Source organism: Macaca thibetana, chromosome 10, assembly GCF_024542745.1.
Source record: "Macaca thibetana thibetana isolate TM-01 chromosome 10, ASM2454274v1, whole genome shotgun sequence".
Taxonomy (NCBI): domain Eukaryota; kingdom Metazoa; phylum Chordata; class Mammalia; order Primates; family Cercopithecidae; genus Macaca; species Macaca thibetana.
The window spans coordinates 52,672,207-52,690,231 of NC_065587.1; the positions used below are offsets into that span (position 1 = coordinate 52,672,207).

The window sequence follows — 18,025 nt, forward strand, 5'->3', positions numbered from 1 at the left end:
AATGGTACAGCTAGGACCCAACCCTGGTTTAGTCATTGTTCTTTTTTTTTTTTTTTTGAAGTGGAGTCTTGATCTGTTGCCCTGGCTGGAGTGCAGTGGCGTGATCTTGGCTCACTGCAACCTCCACCTCCTGGGTTCAAGTGATTCTCTTGCCTCAGCCTTTTGAGTAACTGGAACTAACAGTGCTACCACATCCGGCTAATGTTTCTGTTTTTAGTAGAGATGGGATTTCACCATGTTGGCCAGGCTGGTCTCGAACTCCTGACCTCAGTGATCCACCGCCTTGGCCTTCCAGAGTGCTGGGATTACAGGTGTGAGCCACTGTGCCTGGACTTCATTCAGCTTTTGATTTCACCATTTAACTCCGTTTGCAGTTTTGTCCAGGTGTCTTGGCCACACACCTTTTAGGGAATACCACACGGGCCGACCCTGCTCGAAACTCTTTTTCCACTCATGGCCTATGTCCCACCATCCTGCTTCATCCTCACATACCAAACTTTGGTGGGCATCTTGCTGTCAGATATGTACAAACTCTGGATCTTGTTTTTCTTTTCCTAGAGCAATCCACATCCTTTGGTCTGGGCCAAACTGAAGGGGTTTCCATTCTGGCCTGCAAAAGCTCTGAGGGATAAAGATGGGCAGGTCGATGCCCGATTCTTTGGACAACATGACAGGTGGGAGTTAATAACAGGCTTGGAACATGTAGCTTTCACTGAACTTTGATACTGTTATTAGGTAAGAAAAGAATTGGAGGCTGTAGCTACTATTCTGATTATTGTCATGATACCAACCATTGATCTTGTTGTAGAAATAAATTTCCTGTGGTATGTTAAGCTTGGTAATGGTGTGGACTAGTTTTCTCAGGTGTGTTAGAAAGTCATCTTACTTTACTGGGTCTGTTGATGAAACCAAAATTGGAATGGGTTCTGTGGCTGTTTGAAGTGCTGCTCTTCTTTTTTGTTTTGTTTTGGTTTTTGGGAGGGGTGTCTGAAGTAAATTAAACCTCCATGGAAACTGCTTTCCAAATCATTTTTTCAAAGATTAGAAGTAGTTTCCTAGATTGCCAGTAAATGAATCTCTTATGATCATGCTGAGTAGTTCTCTCCTGTTCCCTTTTCTCTGAAGCTACAATGGGAAATTATAAGGGGTTGCTGTTTTGACAGGTGTGAGCCCTCCCTCCCAGCCTTCCTGCCCTCCCCTTCCCCTCGGCACGCCGCAGAGTGAATTATTCCAGCTAATAGCAGTTCCCTGTAGAGCAGAGCCCTCTGTGTGCTTGAGAACAATAGGTAGGCAGAGATGAGCAGTGGTTAATATCTTAGTTCTTTTTTATCAAGTTATGATTAAGTAAGGCAAAGACCCTTTTGAAGCCCTACCGATTGGTTTGAGAAAGCGTGTTAGTGTGTAGGGGAGACTACTTAAGATACATATACTACAAATTATGTACACACACAGAGTGTCCAGAAGCTGAAATTTGTTTCCCCTGCTAAATTTTGCTAGTCGTCTTGCAGACCAAAAGAGTGAATTCCCAAAGCAAACTCATGTACTAGGAATCCCAACAGTCTGCTGTCAGAAGACAAAATGGAAGTTATTGAGATAGTGCTGGATTTGGTAGGAAGTATTGCACCTTGACTTTAATTCCTTTATTCCTTCATTCAAAGAAATACATATTTGATGCCTGCTGCATGCCAGGCTGTGTAGTGGAGGCTGGTGATTCAATGTTGCTGCCCATGTGAAGGCTGACATCCTAGCGGGGAAGAAGGATGATACACAAGTGAACTAATAGGCAAGATAATCTCAGATCAGGAGGTAGTGGTGGGGGCCTGGTACGAAGATCTGGGATGAGGGACCAGGAAGAGCAGAGGCTTGGGAGGGGAAGGGCTGAGGCTGAGAGGGTTCAGGAAATGCTGGGAGGATAGTGGGATTTAAACAGGGTCAGGGGAGGAGAGGATGCTTGGAGCTGCAGTTAGAGGGCTAGGCAGGAGTTTCTTTTTTATTTGAAGAGCAGGAGGAATTGGTGACAGGCTGTACATCCCTCCTCTTCATCAGAGCATAACAAATGTGACCATCTTGATGATGTGGGATTCTTACTCTATAGGTTGATACAGTATGAGTAGATATACTTAGGACACAGGCAGGATCGGAGAAAATAATACCTACCCCCTTGTACCCAGTATTCCCAGACTCTTAGGGTTGATGGCTCTAGTCTCTCAGCTGTGACTGCTCTGCAGGGACCTCTCTCTCTCACCCGTCAGACAGCCACTGAAGGTGGCTTACAGAGCATGAAGAACGGTGTGTGAGTTGGTCAGCTCTGTGTGCAGAAGCTGTTTCCCAAAAGCTTTTGTGTGTTTAGGTCTCGGTTCTGGATGAGAGCTGTCGTGGAAGCTGACCCCCTTCTGTTTGTGAAAAAGAAAGCAGCATGGGTCTGATGGTCACCAGTTTCCTAGCCCCTCTTAGCACCTGCTTTAAGGGAGTATACCGCATTGTTCGGCTTGTTTTGGGTGAGGGGATCCCTTGTAGGGAGTTGTTCAGGACCTTCCACAGTGGTAGAGAAACAACTTTGGAGGTCTTGGGATGTTTTAGTAGGCTTTGGGCAGGGAGTCTCTGACCACCATTCTTTTTTTTTTTGGAACAGAGTCTTGGTTTGTCACCTAGGCTGGTGTGTGCAGTGGTGAGATCTCGGCTCACTGCAGTCTCCCCCTCCTGGGTTCAAGCCATTCTCCTGCCTCAGCCTCCCAAGTAGCTGGGTCTACAGGCATGTGCCACTATGCCCGGCTAATTTTTTGTGTTTTCAGTAGAGACAGGGTCGCCATGTTGCCCAGGCTGGTCTTGAACTCCTGGATTCAACCGATCCATTCTGCCTTGGCCTCCCAGAGTGCTGGGATTACAGGCGTAAGCCACTGTGCCTGGCCTAGTTTCGTATTATAGGTGCACAGTTATATAAAAATATAGGAAATATTTTATTAAATGCCTACAGAGTAAAAAAAAAAAAAAAAAAAAAAAAAAAAGTGGACACCAACCAATTGCCTACTATGTACTGGGCAGTGTTTTAAGAGCTTTTTTGTGGAAGCTGCTTTTATGTCTGTTTTATCAATAAGAAAACTTAAGGTCAGAGAGTGCCTAGGGTCACATAGCTAGGGAGAAGCCATCATGGGGTTAGAACTGAGATAATGTGAAGCTGGATATTGTCCCTTGCAGAGACTCATTTTGTCAAGCAAATCTAATTTCCCTTGAAATACTTCCTGGGCTTGTTTTTATTTATCTATTTATTTGAGAAGGGGGTCTTGCTCTGTCACCAGGCTTGTTTTATTTATTTATTTATTTATTTATTTGAGGTGGGGGCTCGCTTTGTCGCCCAGCATGGAGTGCAGTGACTTGTTCAAGCAATTCTTCCAGCTCAGCCTCCAGAGTAGTTGGGATTATAGGGGCGTGCCGACACATCCGGCTAATTTTTCCATTTTTAGTAGAGACGGGGTTTCACTGTGTTGGCCAGGCTGGTCTTGAACTCCTGACTTCCACCTCTGCTTCCCAAAGTGCTGGGATTACAGGTGTGAGCCACCATGCCCAGCCCTGGGCTTGTTTTAAAGAAAAGAGACTCTTTTTTTCTTCCCTGCCAAGCAATTTCATGGAAAATACTTGCAGGGAGGGGACAGTGAGGGCCTTGGATAGTGGGCAGAAGTGTGTGGGTGAGGTGGGTGTGGAGCAGGTGGGGGGTTCGAGGTTATGATACCAGGACCATCTGGTGATAAGCTCCTGGTGGCCCTGCCTCTTGATTCTCCAGTTAAGGACTTACTCTCCTTTTTCTCAGTGACAGAGCTGAGACTAGCTCAGGAAGGGGGAGTCATTTGCCCTGGGACAGCCCTGGAGACCCCGATGCCTTCTCAGATCTGTCCTGTCTAGTAGTCCTGATCTGTGCCCACTCACTTTGAACGCAGAATCTCACCGTGAGGCAAACTCTTACCTTGAGGGCATCTGGCTTCTGTTCTGCTCTGCCCCTCTTGCTGGAGGTATGGTTTTTCAGGTTTCAGCAGAAAGACAGCAGTCAGAATGGATGAGAAGCTGGTGATTTCCAGCACTCTGATAGAGCAGATCGATATTTTTGGGGTGTTTAGTTTTAGTTTGTGTTGTGATCTGGTATCCCCAAACCTTGCGAACAATCCGCCTGTATTCTGAATTCTGTCCCAGGGATATGCTTTATTTCTCCTGGGTTGTTTTCTCTTAGATGCCAACTGTTGAAATGGGGGTAAAATGTAACATAAGAAGTCTCTTTTTCCTTCTTCTCTTTAAAATGTTGGAGGACGTGACAGTGTTGGGTCCAGATTCCTATATGGTTGCTTTGGACAGCAGCTGAGTAGTTACCACTTTCTCCCTTTCCACCAGACGTGAGTTTTCTGCTTCTGCAAAGTCCCCTTTGTTCCCTACTGCTTTCTACCGGGCTTGAGTTCGTGGTCTGTGAAATCTAAAAGGCCACCTTGGAGGTTGGGTGCGGTGGCTCACACCTATGATCCCAGCTCTTGGGGGGGCGAAGGTGGGAGGATTGCTTGAGTTCAGGAGTTCAAGACAATCCTGGGTAATGTAGCGAGACCCCATCTCTACAAAAGTATACAAAAATTAAAAATGATCTGGGTGTGTTGTGGTGTGTGCCTGTACCCCAGGCTACTTGAGAGGCTGATCTGGGAGGATTCCTTGAGTCCAGGAGTTTGAGGCTGTAGTGAGCCTTGATCATGTTTCTGCTTTACAGCTTGGGTGACAGAGGGAAACATAGTCTCTTAAAAAAACAAGCCAAAAAGGCCAGGTGCGGTGGCTCACACCTGTAATCCCAGCACTTTGGGAGGCTGAGGTGGGTGGATCACGAGGTCAGGAGTTCAAGACCAGCCTGGCTAACATATAGTGAAACACCATCTCTACTAAAAATACAAAAATTAGCTGGGCATGGTGGCACACACCTGTAGTTCCAGCTACTTGGGAAGCTGAGGCAGGAGAATTGCTTGAACCCCAGGAGGCAGAGGTTGTGGTGAGCTGAGATAGTGCCACTGCACTCCAGCCTGGGCGACAGAGCGGGTCTCCGTCTCAAATAAATAAATAAATAAATTATAAACCAAAAAATCCCCCACGAAAGCCCTCCTTGGAAAGCTTATTCTCACCAGTTTTCCCAGCCAGGAACTGTGTTGAGGCCAGTGGGGTATGGACGTTAGGAAGATGGAACTGGCCTGGGATTGGGGGTGGAAAGTATACGCTTGGAGGCTAATGGGCTCCTTTTTCAGTGATTTTCTATGTGAATTATCTCACATTCAAAAACATGTGCCTTCTTTTAGGAACGCAGTATTCCAAAGTTTCCTTCTGGTCCTATTTAGAATGGCAGTGGGAAGAGGAAACTCTTTATGTCTGAGTGCGACCTGAGGAATAAGTCTCTTTTCAGAAGTGTTGTCGGATGCAGTGGCTGATTTATTTTTCTCTACCAAGAGAAAACCAAAGAGGATTGTTTCTTTAATGGCTCACAATGACTAAGTCTATTGCACCTTTAAATGTTTTAGCTGAAGTTTTGTTGTTCATGTTCTGTTATGGTAGAACTTGCTTGTTAAATGGATCAGTAATTAATCCTTCAAACCAAGTTTTTTTTTTTTTTTTTTTTTTTTTTTTTTTTTTTTAAATAGAGTAAGAATCTTGGCAAACATGCTTGGCTAATTTGGTTCACATCAAGAAAAAAGCAGTCTTCGAAATTACTGAAGTTGACTTAAACTCTCTCTATCTTTTGCCCTCCTAGGGCCTGGGTTCCAATAAATAATTGCTACCTCATGTCTAAAGAAATTCCTTTTTCTGTGAAAAAGACTAAGAGCATCTTCAACAGTGCCATGCAAGAGATGGAGGTTTACGTGGAGAACATCCGCAGGAAGTTTGGGGTTTTTAATTACTCTCCATTCAGGACACCCTACACACCCAACAGCCAGTACCAAATGCTGCTCGATCCCACCAACCCCAGTGCCGGCACTGCCAAGATAGACAAGCAGGAGAAGGTCAAGCTCAACTTTGACATGACGGCGTCCCCCAAGATCCTGATGAGCAAGCCCGTGCTGAGTGGGGGCACAGGCCGCCGGATTTCCTTGTCGGATATGCCGCGCTCCCCCATGAGCACAAACTCTTCCGTGCACACAGGCTCTGATGTGGAGCAGGATGCCGAGAAGAAGGCCACATCCAGCCACTTCAGCGCGAGTGAGGAGTCCATGGACTTCCTGGATAAGAGCACAGGTCAGCTCCGTGCGGGGAAGTGGGGAGGAGGCCCCTTGGACACGGGGGTTTCCCATGGGTACACACCTGGTGGGCCCAAGCAGGTAAGCATCGAGCAATCGTGGGGAACTGTAGGGGACCACAGAGCAGATTTTCAAGAAGTCACCAGATGGAATTCTTCCTGCTAGGGACCCAGAAATGAGAAAAGTGTCTCCAAAAGGCCACCTGGAGGTTATACCTAGAAGTAGATGGAGATGGCCAGAAATCTTTTGGCGTTCTGTTCAAATGTCACTGCATTTTGGATTATTGACTTTCCATAACACAAATAATTTTTAGTTGAAATTGCATTTTTCTATCAAAACCCTACAGTCACACTAAATGGCACAAATGTGAGAGAAACACATATTATAAAAAATAATACTTGACTAGGCGCTGTGACTCATGCCTTGTAGTCCCAGCACTTTGGGAGGGCAAGGCAGTCAGATTGCTTTAGCTCGGGAGTTCCAGACCATGCAACAACATGGGCAACATGGCAAAAACCTTGTCTCTACCAAAAATACAAAAATTAGCTGGTCGTGGTGGCATGTGTCTGTAGTCCTAGCTACTCTGGGACTATAGTTGAGGTGGGAGGATTGCCTGAGCCCGGGAGGTTGAGGCTGCAGTGAGCCATGATTGCGCTACTATATTCCAGCCTGAAGGTGAAGTGTGACCCCTTGTGAGACCCTGTCTCAAAAAACAAACAAACAAAAAAAGGTAAAAAATAATAGTGCTCTGTCTTCCTAGCGTGATCCCATTCCCTTAAAGGTCATATCCTTTAGTAGTTGTGTCATTGTTCTGTTGGTTTTTTTTTTTTGAGATATAGTCTCGCTCTATTACCCAGACTGGAGTGCAGTGGCACCATGTCAGGTCACTGCAACCTCCACCTCCTGAGTTCAAGTGATTATTGTTCCTCAGCCTCCCGAGTAGCTGGGATTACAGGTGCGCACCATTGAGTCCAGCTAATTTTTGTATTTTTAGTGGAGATGGGGTTTCACCATGTTGGCCTGGCTGGTCTCGAATTCTTGACTTCGAGTAATCCACCCGCCTTGGGCTTCCAAAGTGCTGGGATTACAGGTGTGAGCCACTGGGCTTGGCCCAAAGTCTGAGTTTTTAAGTAAAACCTCTAATTCTTAAATGTCAGGTTTTTAAGTAGAATCTCCAATTATTAAATGTCAGGCTAAAATGTCTTAGAAGATTTTCTAGAATGAATAAAGCAGGTTGGAGTACCAGGTTTAGGCTTCTGGCCAAAGACTTAACCTTGGACAGCCTTTCACACTCAACTTCCTTCCTTAGTCTCTCTCTCTCCCTCCCTTTCTCCCTCCCTTCCTTCACACAGGAATTCTTTAAGGAGCAAACATCAGTTCTTTAAGATACCATGAATGTCCCCAAAAGTTAAAATAATAAGAACTTAGTCAGTTGTGAACTCAAATAATTCTTCTGACTTTGCTTGTGTTGTTTCTTGGGACATTTTTTTTCTTTTTTCTTTTCCTTGGTTTATTTTCAAGAACTGCTTCTAGCTGCTCCCCAGATGGTAGTAGGAGGGGTAGAGAGAGCCTGTGGCTTTTGGTTCTGTAAAATAAAGGCTGCAGTCTGTCTTTCTGTCGTTCTGATTCATAGCCATGTGGTCCTAGATACTCATGGTTGAGTCGTAGAGTTTTGTTTTGGAATTGACATAATTTGTGTTGACACAGTTTCAGAAAAGTCTTCCTTTTTACCCCCTTGTTTCTGACCAAAGTCCTTAAAAGCTTACTTTGTTCCATGACACAGTTCCATTTAAGCCAAGTTCACAAAACATGGTAGTTAATTACACAAACCCTTGGGCACATTAGTTCCCATAAAGAGCATGCTTTTCAGGAAATGTTTTAAATTTTAACCTTGGCAGCGACTTTGTGAATTAGTGTTGCCTAAACTTTCATTGCCATGGTTTTCTGCCATATTTTATTACATACTTAAATATTAAAATTGTAATGCAGCTTTGTCCTAAGCTAAACACAATGTATAGGCTCATGTGTTTAAATTGCTTGTTGTGGTTTTTCCTAATGTATGTGAAATTAATACATAACTAGTAAAATGAAATGTGGCATATATACGACTATTGGTTCTCCTGCACCACATTTCAAAAAATTCAGTTTTATAGGAATATAAGAACAGGGATAATGTGTTTAATTTAGCTTTTCTCTTCGCTTGGGAGGTACCAAAGGAGAAAGATAATGACATCAGACTTCCTGGAAAAATACCTCATTCTTTGAGTGGCTTTTTAGGTGAGAAGTTAGTGGAATCCCCCATTTGAGTAGACTTTAAAGTCCCTTTCCTAAAATATAATCTCCTTGCTGGTATGTGCTTAGGTCATTTTAGTAATCATGAATTAGCCAATGTGTAGTGTAGGAAGAGACAGTGATACTGAAAATTATTTTACTCTTACAAATTGCCCCCTTTTCTGTCAGGGGCCAGATAGTATGTATTTTAGGCTATTTGGGTCTTTTTTCCAACTCTGCAACTATTCAGTCATTGTTGCACTAAAGTAGTCACAAGCTGCTGTAGTCCCAGCTACTGAGGAAGCTGAGCTGGGAGGATCAGTTGAGCCTAGGAGCTTGAGGCCACAATGACCTATGATTGTGCCACTGCACTCCAGCCTGGACAATAGAGTGAGACCCCAGCTCAATAAACAGATAGCTAGCTAGATAGAAGAAAATAGAGCAGCCATAGACAGTGTGTGGCTGAGTTCCATTAAAACTTTTTTAATGGATACTGGAATTTATTTATTTATTTAAATTTTTGTATTTTTTGAGATGAAGTCTTGCTCTGTTGCCCAGGCTGGAGTGCAGTACCATGATCTCGGCTCACTGCAGCCTCCACCTCCTGGGTTCAAGTAATCCTCCCACCTACCTCAGCCTCCCGAGTAGCTGGAATTACAGGCGTGTGCTACCATGCCCAGCTGTTCTTTGTATTTTTAGTAGAGACAGGGTTTCACCATGTTGGCCAGGCTGGTCTCAAATTCCTGACCTCAGGTAATCCGCCCCCCTCGGTCTCCCAAGGTGTCCAGACACTGGAATTTAAATTTCATATAAGTTGCATGTTTCATGAGCTATTAATTCTTTTCCCCCCAACCATTAAAAAAATGTTAAAATACCTTTCTTCGCTTGCAGGCCAGGCAGGAACAGGTGGTATGCCCAGTTTCACCCTTGAGCTGTAGTTTGCCAACCACTATTACAGACTAAGAGGATTGGAAGAAACTGAGTCAGTCTCCCCATTTTACAGAAGGCAAATTGAGAGCCATGCGAGTGTAAGGGAGGTGTGAAAGTCCCCACAGCCAGATTCTGTATCCAGACTGGTTTCCTTTCTCTGCACCCTACTGCCCTCTGCTGTTAGCAGTGATAATAGTATTTAGTGGAGGGAGACGGGAAATTTGTATTTAAATGCTTCCACAGTCAGGATAATATAATTGAGATAAGGCAGTAGTTCATCCAAAATCGTGTAAAAAAATTGCAGTGTCGTAGAATAGAAAATAATAGAAGTAGCCTCACTAGTGAAAGTTTTGTAACCAGCAACATAAAACTACAGATTGAAATGTTATTACGTAAAACTTTTACAACAGTGTAGAAATCTTGTTTTTGTTTAGAAGATTGGAGAACTCAGAGCTGTGTGCCTATAATCCTTAGAACTGGATATTTAGCTTTCTAAGGAGCACTTTGCTCAGCCAGAAGCCTTTAACTCACAGTGTCCTATAATCTTGCTAGCTAGATGACCTAAGTGGTTAATATTTTCAGTGATTTTTGTAGTTCCCCCTTTATGTAGACCTCCTGGCCAGAATGGTTACCTTCAGTGGTATTTGCTTGCACGATCTCAGTGTAAGTTATTAATATCTATTACAGTCAGAGTCGGGGGGCCTGACATTCACCACCCTCTGGGCTAATGGTCCTTTGGTCTTGTAGCTACACTGCGGGTTACCATTTAAGAAAGGAAAGAGGGTCTGGGTGTGGTGGCTCACACCTGTAATCCCAGCACTTTGGGAGGCCGAGGCAGGGCGGATCACTTGAGGTCAGGAGATCAAGACCATCCTGGCTAACACATCTCTGCTAAACCCCATCTCTACTAAAAATACAGAAAATTAGCTAGGCATGGTGGCATGCGCCTGTAATCCCAGCTACTCGGGAGGCTGAGGCAGGAGAATTGCTTGAATCCGGGAGGCAGAGCTTGCAGTGAGCTGAGATTGCACCACTGTACTCCAGCCTGGGCAACAGAGTAAAACTGTCTCAAAAAAAAAAAAGAAAGGAAAAGTTTCATAAACTCCCTTTTTAAAATAATTATGAAATCAATATGTTTTTCTCGTAAAATAGTTCTTAATTACAGAATTTAAAGTCACTGATGGCCGGGTGCAGTGGCTCATGCCTGTAATTCCAGCACTTTGGGAGGCCAAGGTGGGCGGATCACTTGAGGTCAGGAGTTTGAGACCAGCCTGGCCAACATGGTGAAACCCCATCTCTACTAAAAATACAAAAAATTGGCCAGGTGTGGTGGCACACACCTTTAGTCCCAACTATATACAACACTGAGGCAGGAGAATCACTTGAACCCGGGAGGCGGAGGTTGCAGTGAGCTTGACATGGCGCCACTGCACTCCAGCCTGGGTGACAGAGCAAGACTCCATCTCAATCAATCAATCAGTCAATAAAATAAAGTCACTGATAATCCCACCTCCCACAGCCAGCCCTTAGATTGTGTTTCCAGAGCTTTTTCTATGTTGGTTTATAAGTCCTACTGTTAAACTGAAAGCTCAAATACAGGGATCAGGCAGATACGGCAGTGAGTGAGGTTGGGGAGTGCTAGGTAGAGACTGGGATGAATGAAAGCAGACATACATTTCTCACCATACCTGGTACACATCCTGTGCTTGTGTGTGCACATGGGTGTATAACACTTAACTCAAGGGGTAGGGACTCTTCTGATACATAGTGCATGCTAGAGGTACTACAGCAGCTTGTGGCTACTTTAGTGGTACAATGAGCTCTTTCATAAGGAAATACAGTAGTGCAAATGCTAGCACGCACCATGCATCAGAAGAGTCATTAGCTCTTGGGTAAGTTTTACACACCCATGTTACCCGTAAGTGTTATACACGGCTAATAGGTCACGAGCTCCCAAGACGTTGAGCTAGAGAGTTGTGCCTTTCTGAAAGGGACCAGAGACCTTTTCCTCCTGCTGGTTCTTGCCACATAGGAGTATGGGCTCCGTATTGAGAGATTTCTGGTTTTTCTTTTTTCTTTTCTTTTTTTTTTTTTTTTTAGATAGAGTCTCACTCTGTTGCCCAGATCTCGACTCACTACAAGCTCCACCTCCCAGGTTCATGCCATTCTCCTACCTCAGCCTCCTGAGTAGCTGAGACTAAAGGCGCCCGCCACCATGCCCGGCTAATTTTTTGTATTTTTAATAGAGACAGGGTTTCACCATGTTAGCCTGGATGGTTTCGATCTCCTGACCTCGTGATCCTCCCACCTCCGCCTCCCAAAGTGCTGGGATTACAGGCGTGAGCCACTGTGCCCGGCCGATTTCTGGTTTTTCAAGAGAAGCTTCAAATTAAAAAAAATGGGAACTACTCCAGCTTTTTTTTTTTTTTTTTTTTTTTTTTTTTAAAAGAGACAGGGTCCTCACTATGTTGCCCAGGCTGGCCTCAGACTCTTGGGGTTTAAGCAATCCTCCTGCCTTAGCCTCCTGAGTAGCTGGGGCTACAGGCACATACCACCACACCCAGCTATCAACTTTTATGTACTGGCTCACATTTTTAAATAAATAAAAGCTACGTCACATTAAATGCACCTGTGAACTGCTTGGTTCATGGATCACCTGTTTGCAATGTCTGGTGTAGACTGTAGAATTTATTTTTTTAAAGCTTAACCTTGTATTCTTTTTTATTTTTTATTTTTATACATTAAAAAAAGCTTTTTTTTTTTTTTTTTTTTTTTTTTTGAGATCGAGTTTCACTCTTGTCTTCCAGGCTGGAGAAAATGGCACTATCTCGACTCACTGTAACCCTCCACCACCTGGATTCAAGCGATTCTCTTGCCTCAGCCTCCCAAGTAACTGGGATTTTTTTTTTTAAGAGACAGGATCACAGTCTCACTCAGGCTGGAGTTCAGTTGTGTGATCATGGCTCACTGTAGCCTTCAACTCTTGGGTTCAAGCAGTTCCCGCTGCCTCAGCCTCCTACGTAGCTAGGAGTACAAGTGTGCACCACCACACCTTGAGGTCTCCATTTCTCTTCTCACTACTATGGTTATGATAAGCAATAAACAATGACGAGGCTGGTCGCGGTGAGTCACTACTGGTCCAGCATTTTGGGAGGCGGAGGCAGACGCATCACTTGGGGTCAGGAGTTTGAGACCAGCCTGGCCAACATGGTGAAACCCCATCTCTATTAAAAGTACAAAAATTAGTCGGGCGTGGTGGTGCCCATTTATTTAAAAATCTGGCCAGCGCAGATCCTGCTTTTTCAGGGCAGGGGAAAGGCGAAAAAAAATTTTTTTTCCCCTGTAGAGATGATGTCTTGCTGTGTTACCCAGGCTAGTCTCAAACTCCTGGGCTTAAATGATGTGCCTGCCTCAGCCTCCCAAAATGTTGGGATAATAGGCATGAGGCACCATGTCTGGTCCATATCCTTGTATTCTGAATATGTTTCTGTGTTAGTGAATAACCCTTCAAAACAGCATTTTTACCAACACCTCCTGACCCATCCTAGACCATCTGGCCATGCTCTGCTCATCTGTGCATGGCACCATAGGAGTTGCGCAAGGTGCGGCACTTTGAACGTACAGGTTGTTTCTGAGGTTTTATAAGTGGGGGACGTTTAGCATGAATCATTCACTCCACCTCTCCACCCTGCCCAGAGTGCTGGGGTACATGGGAGGGAATGGACATTTTTTTCCTAATTTAATTTCAAGGCTCATGTTTCCTACTGTAGTCAGAAAAGCCCTTCACGCAGGCTAGGATTTTATAAATGTAGATAATAAATGATGTGTTTTAGCCCACACTTGTGAATTGTACATCAAAGTATGAAATCTGGTTAAATTATTTGTGACTTCAAAGGCAATTAGTTCTTCCTTTGGGCAAGATGTATGGCTTTATAAAAGGATTGGCATCTGTTTCAAAGTTTAATTGAAAGAAGCATTTCCAAGTCTTTTTGCTTTTGAAATGTCTGGAGTGATTCGAATCAGGTTTTTCTCAACCTCAGGACCATCGACATTTAGGGCCAGGTAATTCTCAATTGTGAGGCTGTTCTGTGCACCTAGGATGCTGAGCACCATCTCTGACCTCCATGCCAGTACCACCCACACCCTCATGTATATTGACTTGGATTTTTTTGTGATCTGCTTAGTCATACCTGTTTCCCCCCCCCCCCCCCCGCGAGATGGAATCTCGCTCTGTTGCCCAGGCTGGAGTGCAGTGGCGTGATCTTGGCTCACTGCAACCTCCACCTCCTAGGTTTAAGCAGTCTCTTGCCTCTGCCACCCAAGTAGCTGGGATTACAGGCATGTGCCACCACACCTGGCTGATTTTTGTATATTTAGTAGAGATGGGGTTTTGCCATGTTGGCCAGGCTGGTCTCGAACTCCTGACCTCAGGTGATCTGTCCTCCTTGGCCTCCCAAAGTGCTGGGATTACAGGTGTGAGCCACTGCACCAGCCCTTGTCATATCTCTTCTTCGGATTGTTAATCACTCTCTTAGCAAGCATTTTGTTTTTAGTTGATGTATAACATTGGGGAGCTTGTTTAATTTGATATTTTTGTATGAAAAAGGTTTTATCTGGTTGTCATTGTTTCTGGTTTTTTTTTTTTTTTTTTTTTTTTTTTTTTGAGACGGAGTCTCTGTCACTCAGGCTGGAGTGCAGTGGTGCAGTCTCGGCTCACTGCCACCTCCGCATCCCAGGTTCAGGCGATTCTCCTGTCTCAGCCTCTTGAACAGCTGGGGTTACAGCTGTGCACCACCACGCCCGACTAGTTTTTGTATTTTTAATAGAGATGGGGCTTCACCATGTTGGCCAGGCTGGTCTCAAACTCCTGACCCCAAGTGATGCGTCTGCCTCCACCTCCCAAAGTGCTGGACCAGTAGTGACTCACCGCGACCGGCCTCGTCATTGTTTATTGCTTATCATGACCATAGTAGTGAAAAGAGAAATGGACACCTCCTTTTTCAACTATTTTATGCACTGCTCATTCAATAAATATATTAGGCACCTGATAAGCATCCAGAGGTATCCTGGACGCCTGCTGGCCAGCGCAGATCCTGCTCTTTCAGGGCCATTTTATTCTGGGGAATGAGGTGCTTCTGGATGGTTTTAGGTGATGGAGCAATATGCCGTCATTTCAGGGGTTCTGCCCTGGCTGCTGTGTGGAGAGTGCCCTGGGAGAAGGGCGCCGTGCACGTGGTGGGGAGACCTGTGGGAAGTGCTTACGGGGTCTCTGTGGGAAATGATGGGCAGGGCAGTGTTGCCTAGTGTTTAAATTGCCGCGCCGGCCCCCCCTCCCCCGCCCCACACCATTTTAGACATTTTCTTCGTAATTACTCCTCTTGAGATCTTTTAAAAAATTGAGGTCAAATTCACATAACATAAAATTTACCATTTTAAACAGATCAGTGGCATTTAGTGCATTCACAGTGCTGTGCAGCCATCACCTCTATCTAGTTCTAAAACATTTCTGACACTCCAAAATAAAACCCTGTACCCACTAAACAGCCACTCCCCGTCCCCCACAAAATTCCACCGCTACCTCTCACCCCACAGCCTGCCCCTGACAACCACCAATTTTTGTTCTGTTTGAATTAACTTACCTATTCTGGGTATTTTGTTTCAGTGAAATGAAAGAACACGGGCCTTTTGTGTCTGGTTCCCTTGACTCAGCATCATGTTTTTAAGTCAGCCACACTGCAGCACATATCAGAACTTCGTTCCTTTTGTGACTCAGTAACATTCGATTGTGTGGCTACCTCAGTTTGTCCATTGATGGACAGTCGGTTGTTTCTGCCTCTTGCCTATTGTGAATAGTGCTGCTGTGCACATTCGTATCCAAGGATTTGTTTGGGTACCTATTTTCAATTTTGGGCAGATACTTACCTAAGAATGGACTCTCATGAAATTTGAAAATATTGTAGATCTGTTTATGTACTGTCTATGCACACATACACACACACACACACACACACACACACACACACACACACGTGCTTTGTACATAAACGGAATAGTAAGATTTTTTCACCGCCCCAAGAATTATTTTTGCCCCATTGGGGGCCACACAGTCCCTGTTGAGACTGCATGGACTAGGGTGATAGCAGTGGAAGTGGAGATGAGCGCAGAGATGTAGGATATGTTTAGGAAGAGGAGTGCAGAGACCTTGCTGAAGAGTTGGGTAGTTCAGGCATGAGAGCAAAGGAGGAATTAAGAATGGGCTGGATGTAGTGGCTGACACCAAGCACTTTGGGAGGCCGAAGTGGGTAGATCACCTGAGGTTACCAGTTCGAGATCAGCCTGGCCAACATGGTGAAACCCCCATCTCTACTAAAAATACAAAAATTAGCTGGGCATGGTGGCGGGCGCCTGTAATCCCAGCTACTTGTGAGGTTGAGGCAGGAGAATCGTTTGAACCCGGGAGGTGGAGGTTGCTGTGAGCTGAGATCTCAGCATTGCACTGCAGCTTGGGCAACAAGAGTGAAACTCCATCTCTCCCCCCGCCACCCTTCCCGTCCCCCAAAAAAAGAATGATCCAGGTATGCTTGGCCTTGAGCCACTGGGTGGGTGGCCATGGCATTCATGATATTGGGAGGACAAGGAAGGTGCAGGGTGTTTCACAGATGAGGGAGGTAGGATTGGTGGCACTAGGAGGTAGACATAGGAGACCTGTTTCTCAGGGAGATGCAGAGGAGGGTTTTGCGGTGTGAGGCTTGTGGGTTGCTAGTGATTGTCATCTATGTCCTTTTCCTGACTCCATGAAGCTTTGCAGTCCCAGATGCCTTAGGAGAATAGGCCCTGCTCTTTACTGGCTAGGGAGCATGAACCAGACCCATCTCCATGGGAAGCCAGTGTTTTCCCGCCACGCTTGTTCTTGCCATATCCAAGTGCTATGCTTAAAACCATTTTTTAATATTTAGAACATACCTCTTAAATCTCAACACTTGTTTATTAACAAAGGAAATATATCTCAAACTAAAGGCTTGTTCTAGTTGTTATTTTTTTAGCACACATGAATGTATATACAGAATTATAAAAATAGGCTGGGTATGGTGGCTCACACCTGTAATCCTAGCACTTTGGGAGGTCGAGGCAGGTGGATCACCTGAGGTCAGGAGTTCGAGATCAGCTTGGCCAACGTGGCAAAACCCCGTCTCTACTAAAAATACAAAAAGATTAGCTGGGCATGGTGGCGCACACACCTGTAGCCTCAGCTACTTGGGAGGCTGAGGCAGGAGAATTGCTTGAACCTGGCAGGCGGAGGTTGCAGTGAGCTGAGATCGCCCCACTGCATTCCAGCCTTGGCAACAGAGCAAGACTTGTCTCAAAACAAACAAACAAACAATCAAACTTGACCTGTCGAGCAGGAAAATGTGGGTTCACTTGGCTGTGTTCTATGCCCAACGGCATCTTTGCTTGCTTTTGTTTGTTTGTTTGTTCCTGCTACCCTTTAGGGTTTGGCGTCCTTGTCAAAGTTCTCTGCAGTCCCAAGCAGGGTACTCGATAGTATAGGAAGGCCCTTCCTGTTAGACCTTGCTAGCTTGCTTACAGGAATACAATTAGGAATACAATTAGAGAAGCCACGATCTTGAATCCTCAAGGGAAATGTATTACACAGATATTTGAGCAGCTGCAAATTGCTTTTGGAATGAGGTAGAACATAAATGAATTGATAATGTTAAAAATTCGAATGCTAAAGATTTTATTGGTAATACTTCTCTTAAAATGCCTTTATTTTCATATATTCTCTTTTTTTTTTGAGACAGGATCTCCCTCTCTGTCCCAGGCTGGAGTGCAGTGGCATGATCACGGCTCACTGCGGTCTTGACCTCCCAGGCTCAATGGATCCTCCCATCTCAGTCTCCCAAGTAGCTGGGTCTCCCAAGTAGCTGGGACTACAGGCATGTGCCACCATGCCCGGCTAAATTTTTTGTATTTTTAGTAGAGACGAGGTTTCGCCATGTTTCCCAGGCTGGTTTCGAACTTCCGAGCTCAAGTGATCCTTCCACCTCAGCCTCCCAAGGTGCTGGGATTACAGGGGTGAACCACCACAGCTGGCCTTTTCTTGTTTCTTTGTGTAACAAACACTTCAGTTCTACTTCTTACAGTACCAGTGATAGGACTAGTAATAATAGCAACCCCCCAGTGAAGGAATGTGGCATGCCATGTGCTAGGCCAATTCTATTAATTCTTGCAGTAAAACAGAAATTTATTGTTTTAAAAACTTAATTCTAGGCTGGGCACAGTGGCTCATGCCTGTAATCCCTGCACTTTGGGAGGCTGAGGTGGGCGCATGGTTTGAGGCCAGGAATTCCAGACCAGCCTGGCCAACATGGTGAAACCCTGTCACTACTAAAAATACAAAAAATAGCTGGGTGTGGTAGCAGGAGCCTGAAATTCTAGCTATTCAGGAGGCTGAGGCAGAAGAATCACTTGAATCTAGGAGGCAGAGGTTTCAGTGAGCCGAGATGGCACAACTGCACTCCAGTCTGGGTGACAGAGTGAGACTCCATCTCAAAAAAAACGAAAACAAAGAAAACTTA

At 45.0% G+C, this 18,025-nt stretch overlaps 1 protein-coding gene across 27 annotated transcripts in view; it reads left to right on the forward strand.

The window, feature by feature from the left end:
• Nucleotides 1–18,025, forward strand: part of ZMYND8 (zinc finger MYND-type containing 8) — a 148,413-nt gene that overhangs the window by 76,255 nt on the left and 54,133 nt on the right. For all 27 annotated transcript variants that reach the window (XM_050745139.1, XM_050745131.1, XM_050745143.1 and 24 more), the window contains 2 exons: nt 559–674; nt 5,762–6,243. In XM_050745139.1, coding sequence (XP_050601096.1) covers nt 559–674; nt 5,762–6,243 — 598 coding nt within the window. The remainder of the gene's footprint in view (nt 1–558; nt 675–5,761; nt 6,244–18,025) is intronic.